At 37.5% G+C, this 25,063-nt stretch overlaps 1 protein-coding gene across 9 annotated transcripts in view; it reads right to left on the bottom strand.

The window, feature by feature from the left end:
- The window catches only part of CTNND2 (catenin delta 2), a 640,487-nt gene that overhangs the window by 557,410 nt on the left and 58,014 nt on the right, over positions 1–25,063 (bottom strand). Inside the window, exon 1 of one of the 9 annotated variants that reach the window (XM_063400013.1) lies at positions 910–940. The exons of the other annotated variants lie outside the window; for them this stretch is intronic. Coding sequence (XP_063256083.1) covers positions 910–925 — 16 coding nt within the window. The 5' untranslated portion in view covers positions 926–940. Of the gene's footprint in view, positions 1–909; positions 941–25,063 lie in introns of those variants that run through there. 9 annotated transcript variants of the gene reach the window in all.

Genomic DNA, 25,063 nt, shown 5'->3' on the forward strand with positions numbered 1-25,063 from the left:
ACATTTATCTGGCAGCATCATTATCTATAGTAGCATCTTCATCAAGCAAGAATGATTATGCTGCTACGACATTCTTTTTTTGCTGGTCAGCATTTTCTGTGATAGCCATCACAAATAGTACATCTTGTTCATTTTCTGTCCTTGGAATTTAAGTGTTTATTAAGGGGTTGCTTTAATTTGATGGAGAAGGATAAAATACCACAATAGCTAAAATGACATCAGAGCCTAGGTGAGAGGACCCTCAAAGTAAAAATATTGAGAGTTGTTATGTTAGTCGAACCCAGATTTTTCTCTTTTTATACCACCTCCATAATAAAGACATATTTAACTTAGGAAAGTGAAGTATTGGGAACACTTAATTACTCGATTTTCTCACAATCCAGCAAAAGCAAGGTGGCAAAAAGCAAGCATAACTTGGGAACTCATTACTAAACCCACCCCAAAGTCTCACTTCTGCAGAGTCTGTCTTCTTAGGCGTGTGCTCATTAATACCATAAGTACCTCCTTTTCAGTTTCACACCTACTAATAAAATCTGAATCCAGTTCGAGCAGAGATTGAATTTTTCTGAACTGACTTTTTTTCTCTTCTTGGGAAACTGTTCCTTGATTTTTTTCCTGGTATCAGCGTTCACTCTAGAGCAAACATAAAAGCTATTTAAAACTCTAAGGAAGTAACTCTCTCTTACAAGGGCAAAGTATAAATGGACATGTTCACAACATCGCCGAGAAAGGCACACTGTTCAGGAAGTGTTTTCATTTATTCTTGCAACGAGTTGCAGGACTTTGCAAGATTTCAGTTTTAGTTAGCTATACCCTTAATTGGAATTCCTGAGTATGGAAAGTGCTTTATCATAACACAGCTTTGAGGGAAAAAACAACCTTTTTTTTTCTCCTCCATAAAAAACAAACCTCTCAAGAAAATCATCAAGAATTGCCTACTTGACATCCATGGTGTTGCCAGGAGCTGAAAAATTCAAAAAAAAAAAAAAAAAAAAAGATAAAAAAGTAGAATAAATACAAAATCACAGTAAGTCCATGATTACTTCTGTTAAGAAAATCTTGTGTTATTTAATCATCTGCCATGAAAACAACAGATATTTTCTGTTCTTTTGTTGATGTCAGAGCAAACACAGCCTAATTAATGCATTAAATGCACTATAGTTTAAGGTAACAAAAGATTTAATTATTTCATTTTCCTTTTGAAATTACATAACAGTAAGGTGTCATATCTACATATATGCAGATGAGAAAATTGCTACAAGCTGTAATTATTGGATTTCAACATTATGGCACAATCCTATTGCATCTGCAATAAGATGTCATTACAGTATATACATGGAGGTACAGTTTAAATTTACCTAAGGAAACATAACAGGTTCATTTATCATTGTACAGAGAAAAACTGAGCAACTGAAGAATACATATTAGTGATTAAACTTTGAATTAAGCATCAAATTATCAATAAGTAACTCTTTCTTTGGGGCCTGTTTTCAAGCCACATAAGCTTTTTACTTATTACATTTTAAAAATAGATCAAATTTGTTACAAGAAAGAAAGAAACAAAAATGCTGAAAAAAAATAGAAAAAGCTCCTGAAAGAAATCAAGGGTAACTGCTGCCAGATTTCAAATAAGCTTTTTTAGGAAGTCTGGGAGGGGAGGGGAAGAGCTTGGCAGGTAGACAAAGGCCATTTTTCCCTCCAGCTTTCAAATGAGCAATAAACTAAAAGCTATTCACTTCCATCTCACACTTAACATAGCCACAGTCAAAGCAATGATTTCTTTGCTCCGATGAAGAGCCCTTTAAGCATGCCCTAGATTTGCAATGAATTCAGTGTGATTTCAGCTATACAAATTCCCCTGACTTAAACGGAAAATGCATGATAAAGACCAAGCAATTCTATATAGAACTCCTTGAGATGATCACAACACTCAAAAGTCAGGTTTTAGAAATCTAAGGACATCTCTTTTTTTCCAGCTCATACCACCTGCAAATTGTGACACATGGCTTTTTAATTTAAGTACACACATATAAAGAATTACAGCAATGGTACTTCACCACAATAAATACACACATTAAGATGGTTAAATAAGATGGGATACTTCTACTCACTAGCTAAGTAGTCTGATCAATTTATTACGTAAAACTAGATCTGAAACAAAATCAGCTTCCCTTTTTTAAATTTAATTATATAGAAACACACAATAAAGATATGGCATGCATAACAGCAGTGGTTTCTTGAATAGATCCCAAGAGAGAAGCTTTCAAGTCCATCCTGAACAGCTAACACTACATTGATGAAATGCTTCTACATTACTTTCTTTTTCTGTTTACGCTTTTCAGGAACTATGATTATTTCAGTAAAATTATGGAAGCTTTAAATAAAGGTAAAGGAAAAATAAGTGGAATTTGGGTTGTTTGGCTGTCTTTTTGTTTTTCTTTTTTTAGACAACACATGTAGGGAAATGATTTAAAATTAATAATATCATCTGCTTGGTACTGTTTAGCTAAAGTTCAAAATTTCAAGAATCACTGGTGAAGTCAATCAAACTCCATGCATGAATGAGAGTAGCATAATCAGTTTGCTAAAGTAGATCCTTTATTATAACTTTTTATACTTTTGCATAAGGTCAAACACTAACTACGAACATTTAATATTTTAAGAAATACATTAAATACTAATTTTTTTCAAAGCTATTGCAGCAGCAGAAGACATTTGATAACAAGTCTGTTCACTTCTGAAGCATTAAGAAATCGTAAAACTTCCCCTAAGTTGCTTATCTTTTACAAAGTTTCCCATCAGAAATGGAAATACTTTAAGATAGAAAGCAAAACCTTAACTGGAGATGAAGAATAATTTTTCATAACTAATACATAATTGTATATGTTCAATACTATTTTGTCTAACTCTTAAAAAGAGTTAGACTGAAAATAACTAAGATACCACACATCTGCAGATCAACACCTCAGTCTGGCTGTCACGGCTGTCAGTGTTACTTTTGAATTTCTGATGGTAGAAAATCCTAAGGGAAATGTACAGCTAATGCTTCAGAAGAAAACTATGAAAGCATCACTTTTATCTGGTAGAAGATGGAACAACATAATGAGGAATACTCTTTCTTTTTTCATTGCTTCAGCTTTGTAGTTAGAACACTAAAATACCAGGTCTGGTATTTTAGAAAACTGCAGAAGAGACCTCAAGAATAATCTGGCCCAACCTTTCCTGGCAAAAGCACAGTCTAGTCAAGATGGCCCAGCACCCTGTCCAGCTGGCTCTTTCAAGTGTGTAACACCAGGGAATCCACCACTGCCCTAGGAAGATTATTCTAATGGATAATTGTTTTCACTGTGAAAAAGTTTCCTCTTATGTTCAACCAGCATCTCCCCAGGAGTAACTTGGACATATTACCCCTCATCTTTTCCATGTGATCCCTTTAAAAATGGAGTCTCCATGTACATTTTAGCCAGCCTTTAAATACTGGAACATAGTGATAAGCCTTCTTTTCTGCAGGCTGAACAAACCCAATTCCCTCGGCCCACATGGCACACTTCCCAGTCCTTTGATCATATTTGCGGCCCTTCTGTGGATCCTCTCCAGCTTGTCCACAAGGTTGTTTTGTATAGCAGAAATCAAAACTACACACAGTACACAGGTGTGGGTGCTGAGCAGATATATATAGCTTGTCTCTGAAAATACTAGCAAGTACAAAAATACAGTAACCAAAGGGACAAAAAACACCTCTGATGAAGGGAAAGACTGTGTATTCATCAGGCAAGCGGTTTTTAAGTTTAAAAAACCTGCAAATATAGATCTGTAAATATACATATTACAGCCATGTTTATGTGCACATACATATGCATTCATGCACCCATATTTACTTTAAAGCACTCATTACATAGTAATCCATATCCCATGACCCTTATGTGACATTCATTCATGGGAACCCTTTATTGCAGGCTGCTTCTTCCTGTGGAATGGACAAACTCAAATGAGTATATATTAACATGTACAAAGATCTTGCATTCCACAGCTCCACAGAAAGGAGGACATTGTGAGAAAGGAGTGCTGCGAGAAAGGAGTCTCCCTCCCTTACAAATGAGTGGGACATCTCATCTGGGCAACCACGGGTTAAGAACATAGTGGTTTGGAAAACTGCAGTGTCGGTGTCCCAAATCTCACAGCCGTGTTGACAGGCAGCACTTTGCCCTTCAGAAGCTGTAGGGCCACACTTGAATTCCTCAGTAAGAAAAGCAGGTCACTGGGAAAGCAACTGTGAGGGAATGGGTATCAGAGGGTACATTGCTCCTTTAATCAACATGCTGCCAGATTAACTTTCCTCCTGAATCTACTTTTAGGATCAAAATACTATGAAAACCTTAGGGATATTGGTCTTAATAGCTGTGCAAGTTTTCGAAAGGCATTGAGGCACATGTACTCTGCCAGAACTAGAAAGATGGGAAGAACACTGCAAAGGTGTTTTTTCTCAGCAGACTAATGGAAAACAAATTATTTTCAGTAGCAAAATATCAATGAATTTAAGAGGTAAGGCCCATTTCTATTAAGTCTTTCTCCTAAGTTGGGCCAGGTGCTAAACTCACCTTAATGAATGAATTATATGTTCTTTGGAAGAAACTTTCCAGAAGAAAAGAGCTGACATCCCAGGCTTTCATATTATGAAAATTCTATGGTAGACTGGGTCACCGTAAGTTTCTACCTCATTTTCTAATCATACTGTAGCCCAGTTTTCAGCCTACCACTAAGGAATTCATGTTTCTACCTAGAGAGCAATGAAGCTGATGAAATCTCTTCCTGAAGGGATCAGATCAAGTGAAACTAAATGGAAGCCTAAGTAAGAGATCACTCTTTGCCTGTATTAGTAGCTCCCTATAGTCAGGCTATAGGGAATCTGTTGATGTGAATCTGATTCATTTGGAATGCTGAGTCCAAATGAGCCTAAATCCTGAAACACATGGAGAGAGTCCAAAATAATCTTTGCACTTTTTGAAGCACACAGATTTCTAATTTTTGCACATTTCCTGACTACAAAAAGAGAGTGTGGAGGCATCCAGAAATCACAGTGCAGTGTGATTTAACTCTAAACACAGCTGAAGGCTGCTCAAAACACAGCTCATGCTTGCAAGGCAAACAGAGCACGTGTTGTGTGCAAGTGTCACTCTTGGTGAGAGTTAAATCGTTCCATGTCACTTCAAGAGGTTTTTCCTGTATATGTAACAAATACATATCCTATCCTTAGAGCGTGTAACAAAAAAAAGGAGAAAGTATTGCTTAAACGCAGCAAACCTGCAGATTCAGAAAGAAGAAAGTGAAAATGCCAGGAGAACAAAGAAAAGCAAAGGGAAAGGAAAGAAGATACAGTTCATTTTGTTTTTTTGGTTTTTTTTTTAATCAATGTACAGTTTACCACAACCGTTCTTGGATTTGAACTGCAAGTCCTTCCTTAGTCTCTGGCTCAATTCATTGGTGCTGGAAACCAACAAGGCCAATTCCTTAGGCCCCAGATTACCAAAGACATAAAAGAAATGCCTCAAAACAAGAGCTCTGCAGACAGCACAAGCAGTGAGCTGAAGAGGATGAAAGCTGTTTGATCCCCTCTAGGAAGAGGGAAGGAACTGGCCAGGAATAAGGCATTTCAGGGAGACTGCTGAACAAAGATAACACCGGCTGTGCTCTGTCTCCAGAGAAAAACAATACAATCCAAATAAACAAATCAATGTTCTTCCAGGACACATCCTCTGTCCTCTACCTTTCAGATTATTAAAGTCAGCTGGAAAAACAAATTGAAAAGAAATTAAGGAGACAGCTTTAACTTTATAAGCTTCACAGGGACTGCAAGCAATTTTAAATGTATGAACTTTAGGGCAAAATGCCTGCTCAATGCCCAGCTTGCCCTTTCCTCCTAGCACCTGTAGCCTTCTGTTACAGGTGTCACAGTCATTACTTAAAAAAAAAGAAGTCACCATGCTGGAATGCAATTCTTGCTATTGAGAGTGTTGCAAAAACTGAGTGGACATCAATTAGTCATCTTAACACACAAACATATGCTGCAAATTCCAAAACACTGTGTAATTAAAGAGACTACTTTAAACTGCTCACATATGGTGCCGCAGTTCACTTTGAAATGTCAACAGTTTTCAGCCTCTTGGTTTTAAACATTATCACAACATTATGTTTTCTCCTCTTTCTTCTTAAAGAGACATGTTTCCAGTCATGTAATTCTCTGACCTGTCTACAAATCCCTAATTGTGGATGAAAACCTGAAACTCTAAGCATAATGAAGCTCAAACAAAAAAACCCCATATACAACAGCATATCACATAAAGACACACCTGATTTCAGGATGACAGTAACAATATTTTAGCATCAAGAGACCATCTGAAAAATGACTATTTTCTAGTTGCCCCAAATCATTGAATCATAAAATGGTTTCAGTTTTAACATCCTCCAGTTGAAAGGGACATTAAAAATCATGTAATTCCAGTTCTTCTGCAGTGGGACATCTATTAGACCAGTTTGCTCAAAATCTCATCTAATTTGGCCTTGAACACTGTGAGGGATGGGAAAGTCAAAGCTTCTCTTAACATTCCGTTCCAGCGTTTCACCACCCTTGCTTCAAAGAACTTCTGCTGAGTATCCAATTGAAACCTACCCTCCTCCAGGTTGACGCCATTCCCCCTTGTCCCATTGCTACATGTCCTTGCAAAAAGTCCCACTTTGGCTTTCTTGTAACTCTCCTTTAGGTACTGGAAGTCATCTATAAAGTTTCCCCAGAGCTTTCTCCTCCAGAATAAACAACCCTTTCCTCACAGGAGACATGCTCCTTCTCTCTGACCATCTCAGTGGCCCTCTCTGGACTCGCTCCAACAGTTCCACGTCCTTCCTGTGCTGGGGCCCCAGAGCTGGATGCAGCCCTGCAGTGGGGTCTCAGCAGAGCAGAGGGGCAGAATCCCCTCCCTCCCCTGCTGCCCACGCTGCTTTGGATGCAGCCCAGGACACGTTTGGCTCTCTGGGCTGTGAGTGCACATGGCTGGGTCATGTCCAGCCTCTCATCCAGCAGCACCCCCACGTCCTTCTGGGCAGGGCTGCTCTGGGTCTGCTCATCAGCCTGTGCTGATACCAGGGGTTGCTCTGACCCAGGTGCAGCACCTTGCATTTGGTCTTGTTGAACCTCGTAATAGTCCCATGATGCCAACTTCCAACTAGAGACACTTCAGTCACAACTTGGGTGGTTTTTCCCAGGTATCAAGTATTGAATGTAAGCATTTTTTTCCTCCCCCACAAATAAGGCTGTTTTGTTGTCTCCAGACCCCAAAAATGCTTAAATGTATGGAAATGTATGGCTCTTTTTTTTATTATTTGGAACACTCCTTTAGAATATGACCAGCATTTTTGTATTTCAGAAGGGTTTGGTAGAAGTCAGTCCTTAATGATTAAATAAACTGAAATATGAAATTGCATTATGGTTTAGAAACAGAATTTAAGGTCCTGCTGAAGGAATTCTGGCATCCCTTTCTCATCTCCTTGGTTTCCTAATGATACCTTAATGAAGCTTAGAGATAGGACTAGCTCTATTTAATTAAAACTAACATTGCTTAAAAGAGAATTTGATTAAGAATAAGGAAGGTCATAAGTCTGGGACTAAATACACCTGGGTCCTGTCACTGACCTTCTTAATTCACCTCGAGTGAATAACATTTTCTTTTCTCTTACCCATTTCCCTAGGTGTAAACCTGGGAATTAAAGAGAAGGAAGGGAAAAAAAAGATACTGACCTCTTCCACAAAGTGTCTAAATCATAAAAATAATGTTTGCTTTTAAATAATAAAGACATGGACATTTCAGATAACAGGGGTTAGAATGGATTTTAAATACATCAGCTTATATATCCAACTAGTTACATATGCATTAACATATGAACATTTAAATCAATGTTATCAACAAGCATAGTGCAAGGTTGAGTTCCCTTCAATGAAAGCTTAAAACATTTTGGAAGCATTCCCTTTATTTTCATGTTCTATGCTGTTAACAACATGGTGCATACCACATCAATCCATCTTCTTTTCCCTGTCTTCAATATGAACTACTTTTTATAATTGGTGGTAAAATTTACATTTTCCAGAACTTGTGGGAATAAAAACAACCGATTCTCTATTCTCTTCTTAATGGATGAATGTAGTGCCTTGAAAATAGCATTTGTTTACAATTACATTAAACACAAAAATACAAATTTACAGATTACAAATTGTAAAAAGTTCTCTAATTAAAAAGCAAATTGGATTAAAATAGACAGTAAACGATAGTACTGAGTCAACTAGTGAGGAAGTCCAAATCCCCACTAATTTTTAAATTTAAAAAATACACAGGGTAGAATTTAAATAAGCATCATAAACAATATCAAGTTTTTAAAATATGTGCAGTCTTTATTATATATACATATTCTTAATGAAGAAACCTAGCTTTTAAAACCTATTACAGTGCTGAAAAAGATCTTTCCCCCAGACAGCGGATTCTGCTGGCCTAACAACCACAAATCTTGATTCAGATGTGAAAATGGTACCTTTGGTGGAAACCTTACAATTTGCACTAGATGAAATCTGATCAAAGTTAGGTTTTGGGCTCTGGAAATCCTACCAGCTGTTTAACCACACTAGTTTCAATGCCCAGTTTAAAATATCATCTCACTGATCAGTAGGATCTAGTAAGTCTACTGAAATCTTCGTAGTCCTGCATGACTATATAAGCTAAATGGTTCTATTAGCACGTCCTGTAAGGGATAGTGTGCAACCTTGTTATGTTTATTTTCACTCATTCAAAAGCCATATCTGAGCAATCCAATACATCTTTGCCACTAATTTGGATGAAGAAGTCTGTTTCATTTAAGGCAGATTTTGCACAGGCAACTCTTAACTTCATGTTGTAAAAATTACAGCAGAAGAGTATTGAAATTTCAGACTGGAAAGCCTTTACACCTCCTTAAGGTCACCTTCACAAAAATAGAACAATGGGCTTGGTTCAATCCATATCATTTTCCCATTAAGACTCTGAATTGATTCCATAATCATATAAAAACAAGCTCAATACACAAGTAGAACTAACTGTTGCCCTTCCAACTAAAAGCACAAAGTAATTTGTAAAGAAAAAGAACAATATTTTTTTTTTCTTTTCTGAGGTTCATTGCTTAGAAGGGTATTTTCCACAGTAAGTGACATTTCTCAGTGTAATTCTGAGAATTAATCAGATTGGTTTCAAGAAAATGTCAAACCATTGCCCCAAGCAGTGTTCTGAAAATTAAACTTACATTTCATTCAATTCAAAAGAAATGAACTACTTTTTTTCTAATTAAAGCTTTTCTGGATATTAAAAATAAGCATACTTGCCACTTAATATAAATATGCTTTCAATTACAAACAGCTTTCCTATCTTGGATATATCTGCAATGTGATAACCAGAAACTTTGATTCTAATGTTCCACATAATAGGCAAGCAACAAATGTATTTGTGTTAGTGTTGCATTAAAAAAAGGGAAAGGTCTTTTACTTGACAGACAGTTTGGATGAACTTATTTTCATAAGAATTGATAGCTTTGCTGTAAATTCTGCTCAGTACTTCCAAAGGACATGACTAGGGACAAAACCATGTATTTTGAGCACACTCAATGATCTAGAGACCTCAAGAGGCAATATTGTACAGCAGAGAAGATATGGCAAACCAAACAGTTTACTTTCCCCTCACAACAAAAACTGAGTTGGAATCAAGTGTGGAATAAGGAGAAAAAAATGGGATAAAACACAGACAACTGTCAGATGTCAGATTCCAGCTAGAAAACTAATTACACAAAAATGAAAAAGCAACAGCAGAAGAGAACTCAGCCCTGCAAAGAAAAGTCAAGCAGCTACCAGGAGAAGCTATGCTCAGTTCAGGTGTCAGTCTCTTCTTCCATGGCACAAGGAATAGGGCAAGAGGAAATGGCAAATTCACAAAATGCCAAAGTTGCACCAGAGGAAGTTTACTTTGGATATTTGGAAAAATTCCTTCACTGAAAGGGTTGTCACAAATTGCCACAGGCTACTCAGGGAAGTGGTGGAGTCACCACCCTTGGAGGTATTTAACAGACGTGTCGATGTGGCATCGAGGGACATGGTTTAGTGGTGAACTTGGCAGTGCTGGGTTAAGTGTTGGACTTCATGATCTTAGAGGCCTTTTCCAGCCTAAATGATTCTATGAAATTCATTGATGTGGTTGTGAAACCATCATGCTGATGTGTACAGGCAGCAGCACAGCTACCTCGCTTGCGTTTCAGGGCTGTAAATTGTTAGCTGGAAACATGAACGTGGCCAGCAGCTTCACCTGTTCACCACTAGCAGACCAGGATGAAGGTCCACTGGTGGGAAAACCATGCTGTTCAGCACTCCAGTAACTGACCTGAGATTCTCAGTCTGCCCTGCCTCTTGTGTCTGAATCCTCTTGTCTCCAGTGGCCTCACACACAGACACTGCCACCCCCCGGCACTGTCTCACTGGGAGTTCTCCTGGACCCTCTGGTCACTCCAGCAGCCAACTCCTTCTGATGCTCAGCACACCTGCCTCCCAAAGCCCTCAACCTCCTCACCAGCTGGAGTAAACTTGAAAAGCTCTTCCATTGCAACCCATGATTTGCCCCATACCCTTGGGCAGTGACTGACACAGACACTGCAATGGGTGCTCACAGACATGTGTGTCAACCCTAAGCCATTGGGCTGAAATAATAGGGTCCCTCACTTGCCATCACACCTCTCTTCCTTCTCTCACATGATGGGTATTTTCTAATGTAACTTCATATTTTGAAAGGGAGTCATCAGATAAAGAACTGTAAGAATGCATATGAGACAGTAAAGCACAGAATAACAAGCCTTGCATGTCTTCACTTGTATGAAGTATTCACTATCTAGAACCAAGTACAAGGTAAAAAAAAACCAGCTACATTTTAATCTGTATTTAAAAGTTTATAAATACCTAATCCATTGTTTCTTCTAGCAAGTCAGTCTACTGAAGAAAATGCAGTTTTCATGGTTTTCAAGTTCAGATTTGCTAGGAACAAGAGGTATTTCTTTCCCCCTGTTCATAAGTTCTCAGCCCACTCCATTCCAGACTAAGGTATTGGCTGCTCTCACATTCTTGGCTTTTATCTGTATTTTTTGTTTGATTTGTTTTATTTTGTTTAGGGAAGGAACGATCAATGCCCAGAGACATGTATTATTCCAGAAGAGCCATTATTTGCTCAGTTTTTCTGGGGCTCTAAAGCATAGATCTGCAATATTTTCAATGACAAATGGGAATGGAGATGCAAAACATAAGATGCCCACCTAAGTTGTAGCCTCCCACATTTTCATGTCAGGGCTGAATTCACTTCCCACAAGGAAATGTAAAGGAATGAAGAATACTCCAAGAATTTTTATGTCACTATCCAAGACTAAGCCACAGAAGCAAACAATTTCCATACACAGACTTCCTCTCCCCTAGTGCTTACACTCAAATATTCTGGCCATTCAGTTTTAAACACCTAAGTGTTTAAAAACAAAGTTCTTCTCAGTCCACCAAAGATAACTTATTACATGACACAGAATTCCACCAACTGAAAGACATGAATGCGTCTCACTAATGTGCCCTAAATTAAAAACAAAATTTAAAAAGTCATTGTGTTGTCTTACAAGAAGCTTGAAAGTCCTTTTACACAACTGCTAGGGAAATCCAGCTAGGGTGTCTGAGAAGAATGGTACTAAACAGAAATGATAAGATTTCAAAACAAAAGTAAAATCCCTTTTTTTCTAACCAGTGGCACTATACTCTTTTTAATATACAACAAAAAACTACCAAATATTTTCTGATCTGAGCAATAAAAACACTTCATCCAAACTGTAAATTTGAAGACATTATTTTATCTTCTCTGATAAAGGAGAGCATGTTAGGAATCACACTGGGCATTCCTAGCAAATAGGCTAGACAGCTCATTACCTTGAGAAGCTAAACGAAGTACACAGTTGCTGGATTATCTCACCCTACTTGATTGATCTCCCTGCTTCAGGTAGCAAAATATTCTGAAAATCTGCTGGTGGTTCTATATTGTGCAATAAATATAAAGGCCCTTAAGAAGTATACACACAGACTGATAGGAAGTGTCAAAAGTGAAGCCTAAGCAAAGACTGAGACTAACCATCAAGATTTATCCTCTGGGAACTTAGAGCTTCTCTGGTAATCTGCTCAGAAATACACAGCAGTCTGCTGGCAAACACAAAAGTACCCTCACATTCACAAAGCCCACAAGCACCAGAGTTATGGGATGGAGCAAGACAAGGGGCTATGCACCACTCTGCACAGCAGCAGCTGGCGTCTCCCAGACCACTGGGGGAAGAGAAAACAGGACAGCTTTCCAGTTAGGGGGATTTCTTGTCACCTTTCCTACTCACAAAATTCTTCCAGTGTCCCAACAGGGGGCAGGGGTAAAGGGGAGAGAGTGGAGAAATAAAAAAACTCCAGTATGTCCTGTTTTCCTCCTGTCACTCTATTTCTCAGCAGACAAATGCTGAGTACAAACACTGTACTAAGAGTAATAATGACTGTACTAAAAAACAAGGTAAGCATGATCAACAAAACCGAAGCAAACAAATGCACAAGCAAACCCCTGGAAACGCTTGATTGCCTCTGTAGATGGCCTTAGAAATTTAAACAAAAGAAATTGAAGTAATTTGCTTTAAAGGCCTATTATACATATTTGCCGAGGAAAATTCAGTCAAGTTTTACATTACTCTAAATATTGTATAGACCAAGATCCAACTGCTCTCCTCTTTATAAGAGAAAGGCTTGGTACAAGATTGCAGGGCCACTAAAAGTAACCTGTAAACATTGCACAAGAAAAACTAATCAAGAATTGCTAAAAACAGTATTTAAAGATCTCAGAAAGTAACTCTAGTCATACCAAATAGTTTACTGATTTTCCAGGCCTTCTCTGGGCATCATTTTGCAGTGAGCTCTTTGAGTTCTGTACATCTCTTCATAATATCTAGAAATCCATTCACCTTCCTCCAGCTCTCTCTCAATTACTATTTGTTTCAGGTACAGAACAAATTTTTTCACCAGAGGTCTGCAAAGACAAACCATGATCACCTGTGACTAGCTATCCTTCCAGAAACTGGGAATCAATAAACTCCATGTATTTGCCTGATACACTGCAACATTTTGGGTCTATCAAACTTTGATATCAAAAAGCATCTGGAAAAATCTAAACATCCAGGGATGAATGTTTTCCTGCACTAAGCATTAAATCTTATTTCTTTGACTATCTTTATACAAGGTATGACTGATTAAAAGAGACCTGTAAGTGCTACAACACAACTACTTCACTTTCAGTACCAGCATCTGACTTCAACTGATTTTCATAGAATCAAAGGCTAAACAAGGTTAGAGAGTGTCTCAGAAAATCATCCAAGCCAACCTTCTCCTCAAAGCAGCTTCAGCCATAAAATCTGACCAAGCTGCTCATGGCTTCATCCATCTGGGTTTGGCATACCCCCAGGGATGGAGGCTGCCTGACCTCTTTGGGCAACCTGATCCACCACCAGCTGTTCTCATGATCAATTTCTTTTTCACAACAAAGTTTTCCTAAACTGTGCAAATAATTCTGGATTTAATATCTGTGGTGACAGTGTATTATGATAATTCTTTTTCTACATGAAATCTGTATTTTTATATGGTAGTCCATTGAAACAATTTATCTAATTTCAAAGAGCATTAGTTTTAAACTTTGTTATTTAAGGTACTCATCTTTAGGTGACCAAAAATAATGCCTATTTTAGAAGCTGTTGTTGAGAAAACTTACCTGTCACTATCAGGGGATGCTTTTATGAAAAGTTCTAAAAATGTCAAATGTAAGATAAGTTGAAAGACAGAGATATAGCCTAATAATGCTTTAGAACATGAATTCCTGTGTGCCAGCTACCATCATACAAATGAGGTTGAAAACAGTAATGTACAGCTCCGGAAGAACCTTCAAGAGCAGCCTAAGTGAGCCAAAGGCTGGAAAGGAATCAGTAGAAAATGAAATTTCTACAGTTGTGGAGGCAGGGGAAACACTTGGAAAACATTGTTTTTAAGGGTTGTGTGTCATGCTGGTAACCATCTGTACTGATAACACCCAATAGGAGAAATCTCCCACAGGAGAAAGGGAACACTGCAAAAATTATGTATGCAGCTTGAGAAGAGGACAGCCTTTTACAGACACAGCCTGTCATTCCATAAGTTTATCTGCATTCTTCATTGCTGTCAGCCACATACAAAACCAAAATCAAACAGAATCTGAATAATCCAAAATATGAAATCCATTTACCTTGCTAAAAATATATCACTTCAGTGCTAACTACTAGACTGTGCACCTGCATACAAAAATGTAGCTAACAAAAAATATGAAGACACTTGAAGAGCAAATCCTCCTTATTTAATAAAAGGTTTTCATTAGGTTATTTATTGTAACAAGTTAAAAAAAACCCACAGAAAATATTAAGCCATTTATTTTGAATAATTGATTCACAAGGACAGAAAGCACCTGTCTGCAAAAAAGACTAGAATAAAAAAATTCAAATCCCATCACTGTGAAAATGTTTGCTGCTGCATATATTACCCTCTACCCTCATTTGTTGCAAGGTCAAATGTCACTATCAGGCTGTGCTAGTGATCTCCTCACACTAACTAATTGCTGAGAAAGTTTCTACTGCCATAACAAAAAAAAAAGCTCAGTGAATGACCAAAACTTGAAAATAAAAAAAAAAAAAAAACAAAAACAAAAACAAAAAAAAAAACCCCTCACACATTCATTAGTAAGAAAAAAGTGAAAGAAAAAGGGCACTTCTGTGTTCGGAAGATTCAGAGATTTCACTGTAGACTACAAATCACCATGATTAAAAGTAGACTCTGATTTCAATCACAACATTTAAGGGACAAAGATTAGAGGAATACATACTGTCACAACTCCCACCCTCCCCTCCTCCCCCATAAAATGGGTATGAAAATATATGCTCAAAATACATGCTTCAGCCGTAGCTTTGGCTAGCCATTTAAACAGGATATGCAGTAAAATTCTCAGAGACGTTAAGACCATCTCTTTGTGCTATGAATATTTGTCAAAATGTGGATTCGTTTGATTTAAAAAGGTGATTCAGGAAAGCTAAGATACTTCCAGAAAAATTATTCAAAATTCATAACCTGGAATGAGAACATGCATATCTAACAATCTACAAATGCTCTGAAGAAAAAATATTTTAAATCACATTACGGATACAGTTATGAATAGGTAGATGTCCTGATCTGTGGAAACTGATTTTTCTTCAGAATTATATAATGACTGTATTATCTGTCTCATTTATAATCAAATACAATGAGAAATCTAACCTTAAAGGGCACAATTTTTGCCTTCTTTTTCCAACAGCCATTCAGGATATAGATTGGGACACAATCAGGGTCCCATTTAGGATATGGATTTGGAACTCTGTCAGTTTGAATTACTGGAATAAGGTTTACACCCACAATTTGATTTCAGTGTCTTTTCATTAGAGTGTCCTCCAGAACAGTGATAAATGGACATTTCAAAACCATTTTATTATACTTAGACTTAAACCCTTTACAAAGAGGGGATTAATGTTCATACTTAAAAAATGTGACTAGCAATGTGAGTAGCAACATAATCAGCAGTCTCAGTTTGCAAATGAAAGACCGCACAAAACTTGCATGTTATTACTTTTACTACAAGCTGTACTGATATAAAACATACAGATGTAAGCAGTCAACTTCAATATGAGCAGGACTGAGGTGCATTAAAGGCAAGGGGGAGTATGCCAGATTTACAGAAGCACTTACAGACCGTAATCACTACCATGGGAAGAACAATGTAGAGCTCCAACCCCAAAGCCAGGAGAGATCACCTCACATATTCTCGTAGTGAAGGCTGCCTGCCTTCATCCCCAGAGGTAAGCCTGGATGCAGACCTAAGTCCCTACCTGCAATTGCAATGCACAGCAATCTCAGTGCAGCATACCTGCTCCATATAATAGATCAATCAATAAAAAACCAAGAATAGCTGTGTAAGTTGATATGCACAGGTTAAAATGCCACTTAGAATTCTTCCCTCATAGCAGATTTAATTTTACTTTGCAAGTGAAATTACGAAGAACTGTTCTTAAAATATTAAGTAGGCTGAATAAAAAGAATACCCCTTGTAAATGCTCCATTGATAAAATAATTAAAGTAATTATGTGTCTATCAAGATAACATTTTATATTAAATAAGGAACAGAATAAAGAAGGACAATTTTCCTCTGCTGAAAGGAGTAGTAATGTTGGTGTTGTGCTCTTAGGGCATGTCTTTATGTACATTTAAATATTCTTAAAATGGATCCCAATGGCATTGATATACACAGGTATGTACAGATGTGCAATTTTCTGTTCAGTGGGAAAGAACACAGATGACACCCAGGAACTGACATTGAAAACTGACACCCATGAAATGACAGTGGAAAGACAGTTAATAAACCCCAAGATAATCACATGATAAAGGTGTTAAATTCTGACACCTGTAGTAGAAAGAAAGTGCACTGATAAAAGAGCCAATACTTCTATACTGAAAATATGTCCCTTATGTTTAGAATCAATTCTCAACCACTTCCTAGGTTGCAGATAATCTTGATCTCCATAGACATATGGGAAGATATAAACAAGACAGAAATATTACCTTTATGTGCCAGACCAAGATGTGGACCTCACAGACTGCTAGATTGATATTCTGAATGCATTTCAAGCCTCTAATGAAAAGGCTAATCATCCACAGCTGCAGTTTAGCAAGGATATTTATTCACAGTAGACATATTGCATTACAGGTAGAACACTGGTTTCTGAGAGTGAAAAATTTCTGAATATTTTTTTAAGGGAAAAGGATAGTTTCAGTGAAAGACAATTAAGTCAACTTAGTTTTTCTTCCCTGGATGGAATTTATTTCCTGAAACTATTTTCCACAAAAGATTTTTTTCCTGTTTTCTTATTCTACTGCTGCACTTCAAAGTAAGAAGGGAAGTTTAAATAAATAAATAAGAAAAAATTCAGGGAAAAAAAATTTCTAGACTACAGAGGGTCCAAGACCTCTGCTTTTTTTAAAGAATTTTAGAATAATTTACATTCTGTCAAGAAATTAAAAACAAAAAACCAAACAAATTGAGGATCAAGTGAGATTATGCCCAAAGCTACAAAAACTTGGGGGTGTGCAGTGCCCTTGAAAGAATTAGAACATGACTATCAAAGCCTTTGTGAGCGTGACACTCAACTCCCAGACAGTAAAAGTGAATTTTAATGAAGGATTTGACTATTACTCAAGCTCAAAATCTTTTCCCCTCAAGGTATATCAAATAGTTTTTGCTTTAAAAAAAACATGGCAAAAAAAATTCTCTTTTGTAATTGTAATATTTCAGCTGATTTTAGTTAGTGCTTACCAATAAAAGTTAAAATATCATTAACACAGCCTAAAAAAAAAACCAAACAACAACAACCAAAAAAAACCAAAAACAAACAAACAAAAACACCACCCAAAAAAAAACCCCAAAAATCAAACAAATGTTTACATTTAAGTCTATTTCATTCTCTCTCTGCATTTCTAATATGGTGTGCAATCCCATGAAAGCATATTCTTAGAAGAGATCTGAATTACTGATTAGATGAGATCAAGCATAAACAGCAGGCTAAAAGGTAGGCTTTTTTTGAAGTGTGGTTCCAGGGTTTTCTCAGTCCCACTATTGAGCTTATTTGTTTGGTTTTAAAGCAAGCATGTATCATATAGCTAAATCTGCTAGTTTCATCTTTACCTACACCTGAATGAACAGAATAATCCATTACTCTAAAAACAAGTATTTTAGGATTATTAGCAATGCAAACATACATTAAAATAATTTAGCAGTTTATGGAAAACCATTATGTTCTACCACTGAACGGAAGGAAATTTGTGCGATGTCTATTGGGTCTTTATTACTCAGAGACCACTGATTCAGCACAGGTGTTTCAGATATTCATCCCTTCGAATTAACTCTCTGAATAATATAATTTACATTTTAATTTTTTTTCTGAGAAATTACAGTGGTTTACTCTATTTTGATGGATTCAAGTTCACCTAATACAACAACAAACAAGAGATGTTCCTCTCACAGAGACTAGAGAAAAAAATGGTTTGTTGTTTGGTTGATTTAAAGAAAAAAGGGATAGCTAGTAAAGTTTTTGTTTCTTTCAACTGTAAATTCTAAGTGAAACCATCTGCAAGGTGCCAGGCAACATTCCAAGAACTCCTCTGAAGAACAAATCATTGTATCTTTCCTGTAGCTGTTGAGTTATAGGCCATTCTGAACATTTAGAGCAAATCACATCCAGGTTGGGGCACCCATACTTCTGGTCTAGTCTGTTCCTTCCTTTAACCAGTAATTATAAAAATCCTAGGTCATTGTCATGAACATTTAACTTCCATGTTTCTCTCACAACAAGGGTAGATGGCTGAAGCCATCACATAAAACAGCTGAGCTCTTTCATAAACTGCTTAACATGCAAAAAGACAAACTAGAATCCCCATCACCCTATTTTCCAAGGATCTCCTAGTACTGTTTTGCTTTTTCTTTTTCTGTAAATGCAAGCTAATACAATTGTGAAGTCTTCATATTTTGTTCAGTCTCAGGTAAGGATAGCACAACTCCAGACACTTCGTTCTGATGCTTAATGCAGTCCGTACCATCTTCTCACTGCTATCTTTGATTTTTCACATTCAGCGCATCCAGTCTTGAAGAGAAAAAAAAAAACCAAAAAAACAAACAAACAAACAAACAACAACAAAAAAAAAAAAAACAAAAAAAAAAAAAAAAAAAAAAAAAAAAAGAAGAAGAAAACACACCACCACCCACACAGCCACAATTCAGAATAACAATTATGGTTTTTTACAGACCATAAGGCTGCTGCAACAGTGAAAACACAGATACTCTGTAAAATACATTCTGACATTTTTGTGTAACTACTCATAAAAATTAAGTATGAATAATTTTTCTAACTTAAAATTCTTCTGTGTTTTTTGAGCAGAAAACACAATTGTTTTCATTTGGGGAGTGAATCAGGGAAAGACAAAAAATATTCATCTCCTTCCATACTAGTGTTTGAGAATGTCATCCTGAAATTAAAACTAAACTGATCATAAATACTATTCAGCCTGCTATCACACAAAATTGATTAAAGCACTGATTCAAGACATGGAGTACAGTGTTGTTTCCTCATAAAAGGTATCTGTATTTGGTATTCATTTTTCTGAAACTTGTCAACAATAGGGATGAAGAGTAAAGTTTTGAAACTAAGTCCATGCTGCAACAGGAAAAGAAATAAGAAAAGAAGAAAATTAGACAAGATAATGTTCACTATATGAGCAACTTTCACTTTGAATTTGCATCTTCCTCACATAAAAGCAAAGTCTGGGAAGTTTTATCTTTAATACAGACTCATTCCTGTCATCTTGTAATTAGCCTTTGAGCTGCTTTTATGCATCCAAGTTCCTTGAACTGACATTAGATAGAAATAAAGAATGAAATTATCTCCATCACCCCTATGCCCCATTCCTCTGACATCTTTTACTCCCTCCTCCAATAACAGTTCTGAAAACATTGAAGCATTGTCCTGAAAACAGTCATTCGGAAAGATTTGCAAAGTCATCCTTTTAAAAACAGAATCTCTATTACTGTTTTTTTAGAGCTAGGAAGCCTTCAATACTGCATTGTCTGACATCCTCTTCTTCCCCCTTTTGTTCTTCATTATCCATTTGACTGATACTGCAATGTTGCAGCAGCCCTCTCGTTCGAGGGTAGAAATGAGCTGAGCCAAGACACAGACTTTTTGTTTATCTCAGCATGAGAAGGGTCCTGGTTTATTCCTCTTTACAGCCCAGCTATCCTGACTCCAACTATTCACTGACTGGCTGCAGGTTTCCCTTGCAGCCCCTGACTGCTGGTTATTTCCTGCTAAACTCTGACTGCAGGTATTGGTTTACAGACTCTGACTGCAGGCTTTCGCCTGGCTAGACTGTGACTGCAGGTTCCAACAAACAGGCTCTGACTGCAGACCCAGACTGACCTCACAGCAGAGGTTCTCTCTCCCCAGGATCCTCCTTCTTTACAATTCTCTCCTTCCCTCTTCCTCAAGGTTCCTACTCCTTTATGATTGCCCTTCTCCACCTAACCCACTCCCTTTTATCACACTTACCTGTACTGGATACAGCTGTGACTCACAGGGGGCAAGGCTGTATTGGGTAATTAACACAGCTGTTACTTACCAGGGATGAGGTCACCTGTATTGCCTTCTCCTACACTGCAACATCTTGTCCCCTTTGCTCGTGATTTATTTGGTCATGGTCAACTTAGTGTTCACTAGAACCCCATGTCCTCTCCTGAAAAGCTGCTTTCCAGCTGGGTGGCTCCCAGCATATACTGGTGCTTATGGTTGCCTTTCCTGTGCGTTCCTTAGCCAGGAGACGTTTGTGAAGTCACACAACAGCCTGCTCAAAACATGACACAAGCTAACTGGAATGGTCTTCGGGCAGTAACTGTGAAGTGGTGAACCAGAGCTTAAGTGCATTGTTTTTACTTAATATCTCAGCTTGTGTTGTAATTTAGCAAGTTCTACTTCATTTTCACCTAAAAAATAGGGTGCCTACAGCCATGTAACAAGTAGCCCTGGCTATGCATTCCTCATTGGTTTGTACCTCGCTTTCTACTTGCCCTTGATGCTTTCCTTCTAAATACTTCCACCCTTTAACTGCATTCGTGTTGGCACATAAGGTAACGTAAACACTTTGTCCTCCCCTAGAATAATTTTTCAGCGGGAGAGGGAAATGTTACTACTATGAAGCAGGAAGCAGAAAAATAGACATGCCACTAAACCCACAAACACAATCTGTGGAGAATGCATCAGTGTTCAAAGCAGAGCAGCTTTACACTTCCCCAAAAGAACTCACACAATTTGTCATAGCAGATCACATTGCGGCTCTGTAAAATCCAGCATGCTGCCTCCAGCACTGGCCAATACCTGCTGCTACACAGAAAAGTGAGTAGCAGCATATTGCACCTGGCTAATCTTGAGAGATTTGCTCTTTAATTGCTAAGCAGAGCAGAAAAAACAACCGCCCCAAACTTCCTCTTGGGCTATGTAAGTCATTTTGCTCGTGTTTAAATTTAGCAATATAGACACTTTCAGGTGACACTGCATTAAATGTAGTCAATTAGAATTAGCTTCTTGCATTTATTTGATAGAGCCAATTTAGATAAATGTTCAAGTAGCTACAAATAATATCGCCCTGTCTCCCATAAAAGCTAACTTACTAATGTGACATTCCTAGTCAATACATGAACAGGTAGTGCTTGGGAATTTGTTTCATATTTCTTTTCCTCACAGACAAAAGGAAGAGTGCATTCCACAGGCACTCAGGACTACTAAAATTGTGATCTGGGCTAGTACAAAATTGCTGACCCTAACAGTAAGGAGGTTAGACTAATTCCAAAACTCAAAAAATATTCCTATGAATAAGACTGCAGAAAATAACAACCATAACAAAAAAATCATTAAGGGTTATCATATCTGGTGGTGCAAAATTTATCTCACTGGTTTATTGTTGCCCTCCCTTCCCCCTCCATCTCCACCTTGCCCCCAGTCTTTCTTATCTTCCATTTCTGGCTCTACCAGAGAAAACTCTGAACAGATAAATTTCCACAGAAAATATCACTCATTGTATCCTGAAATAATACTCAGGCAGTGATAAGAAACAATGAGGACAGAGGAGCCACGTTTTTGTGGTGAATGGTTACAACAACTATCTTTGACAACATGATATGAAAGTCATTTATTCAACCCAACACCAACATAATGATCTCACAGAAAAAAATGAGAACCCTTCATAAATTACTTCTTATGACTAAATTATGCCACATTCAACTCACATTTTTCTCAAGTTATCTCATTTGCTTTACAGATTGATGATGGTCTTCATCCCTAAGCCTCCATATTCTACAGGATAAACATTTTCAACCTACTCATCAATCTGTCACATTCTTCACATTTTATGACCCTCCTCAATTTAGTCGAACTACTTTTGTTGGCAGAGTAGGGTACAGTGCAATTGGTTTTCTCACCATTTGAGATAAACAAGATGGACTTTAGCCTTCTTTTTTCAAGTCTTTCAAACACTTTTGTACAGATATGATATTGGTCTTGTATGGCTGTTTTTGTTTCCTTTTATAGGACTAACTTTGGTAAGTTTTAAACAGACAATAAATTAATTTGAAACCAAAGGAAAATATTTTTTTTTTCAGGTCAATCCCATTATGTTTCCTCTTACAATTAGCCCTTTATTATAAAAAAATCCACTTCAGGTGGACCACTTCAGCTGAGATCCTTAGACCCAGGAAAGAAAAATTTAGTTTTTTAAATTCTATGGACTGTCCGTAGTTTTCTGATATTGGCATCAGAAGAGGTTACTGGCATGGAAAAGACTGAGAATGCCTACTAGCTTAGGACAGCGTTATCACACCATGATTTTCCCCAGCAAGGAAGTGGCAGATAGTAAGTGTCCAGATAAAAAGGAATTACTATTTAGCATTAGTGGGTTTGTTCTTATTGCTGGTAACATTGTCTTAGTTGTCAAACTACTTGCTTATTTTTTTTCCATCATGTTTCTGAAAAAAGCCATTTATTTTTTTATTGTATTAGTTATGTAGCAATCACACATTGTCCAACCCTTTTAGATGTTTGCAATCAACAGAGGACTATATATTCGGCCCATTAGAGAAACAAGAGCTACCTATTTTATATACAAAAGCTCTCATTTGTAAATGCTTTTATCTACTAAATGTTGCGCTAAGAGAAAACAAGATACTGAAATACACAGAGGAAAACTGAATAAGTTTCCTGGAACCTCTCATTCATCCCCTCCAATATGGAGAGTTTGAAAGCAGGATATGGTACTTAGACAAATCAGAACATTTTGAATAACCTGAAACAACTTTGAGTCCAGGTTTTTTTTAACTTTAAAGTGAAGAATTTAAAAAGTTTTATATTCGCTATGTTTAGTGAAATATGAGTTACAAGTAAAAATTAAACAAACTAAGGAGAAGTCACGATGAAATTTAATCCTCACATCTTCACAGATTTCAAGACTTGTTTGCAGAAATCGTACAGTCTGTACTCTTCACTTAATTAAATTGGTGAGTTGCTGTGCTGTACAAGCCAAGATAACTAACTAGCCTTTCCAAGTTGATGTCCACCCAACATAACTTGAACACGCTTAAATGTACAGGACTAGAAACTCAGTAGTATAGCCCAATGTCTAAATGTCTATTCGTGTTGGTAATACTTGTTTGGTTTGTTTTTTGGTTTTTTGGGGTTTTTTTTTGGCTGACAAAAAACATAGAATCATAGAATATCTTAAGTTGGAATAATTCCATAAGGATCATGGAGTCCAGAATCCAGAATCCCTGAACTCTGTCAGGCTTGGTGCTCTGACTTCTTCCCTGGGAAGTCTGCTCCAGGGGCTGACCACCCTCTCAGTGAAGAGCCTTTTCCTAATGTCCCATCTGAACTTCCCTTGAGAGAGCTCAGATATCATAAGGTGATATGACAAATTCTTACACCTGTCTAAAACCCACAAGCCTGGCACAATCTTGTGTCCTCAGGTAGAAATGTACAGACTTTATCTGCCAGGAGTCTATATCACACTACAGTAGCTATGCTGACAATCAAACATTCCAAAACAGTGGTGTTTCAACACAGTGCTCAACATGGCTCAGTCTGTCTTCAACAGGATCAGGCAAATTACAGCTTTACACTGCTGAATTTCCCCTTCTCCTACATTCCTTCTGACCTGCAAAAGGAAAGACAATCCCATTTCAACACTTCCAGCAAACTCCATTCCCCTCCATCACTGTTGTGCTATTTTCCTTTATGGCCATCTCCTTAAACTGGTGTCAGTTTGGCTGTCAGCACTGATCATGTCAGATATCCCAGAAATGGGGGCATTCAAGAAGGGTGAAAAATATGTTACAGGATGGGATAGTGCAAGAAAAGGACTGCATTACACTTATCTTCCAGGACACAGAATCCTGAAGGTAAACATTCAAAAGTTGCTTCTGGAGCTGTAGTGTCTCAGACTTCGAGTAATCCTTGTTTGGAAGTGTAAGTAGATCACTATTTTGATCTCAAGTAGGATCAGCACTGCTAACCAGATGGGAAGCCACATCTGTCATGCCTCTGCAGTGGAAAGCTAACAAAGTACAGTACTTTTGAAAAGATGTTCACTTTTCAGATTAAAGAGTTACTTAAACCTGAGGCTAATTAACATTTTAGAGGGGCAGGGGATGAAGAGCATCAAACACTGTCAGCAGTGTTGAGTACAGGCTTGACTCCAGCAGCCAGGTGACCAGTCCAAGACTGACCGCCCCTTTTCACAACAAACCTGAAGTAGTTCCAGTGGGACTATGCTATTTCTGTTAAGGCTATAGCACAAAAACACAGCACTACATTTTGCAGCGAAGCGTAATTCATCATGACATTTTACAAGAAAAATTTGAAAACATGAAGTCCAGTGAAAAATCCCCATTGCATTTCTTAACCTGAAGACAGGAAAAGGGCAAAAAAAAAATCTGATCATGGTTATACAAAAGATGATGACAAGACAAACATATTTTATTTATCTACTGTTTTCCCCTTCTACTGTACTACATAACTAAAATTGTACAGACTCGTACACAGCATCGAGGAAGATTTTTTCCTTTCTAGTTACATATCTAGTCATCCTCATTCATATATAAGGACAAAGTATACTGACAGGCATCAAAAAACAGCACCCTAAAATGGTATCCATCCTAACTGCTCCCGCCAATAGAAGAGATAAACATGCCATACTCCAGCACCTCTGCAACAGCACAGCCATCAAGGAACTGTCACAGTGACACAAGCAGCAGGAGCTGCAAGG

This window comes from Prinia subflava, chromosome 1 (assembly GCF_021018805.1).
Source record: "Prinia subflava isolate CZ2003 ecotype Zambia chromosome 1, Cam_Psub_1.2, whole genome shotgun sequence".
Taxonomy (NCBI): domain Eukaryota; kingdom Metazoa; phylum Chordata; class Aves; order Passeriformes; family Cisticolidae; genus Prinia; species Prinia subflava.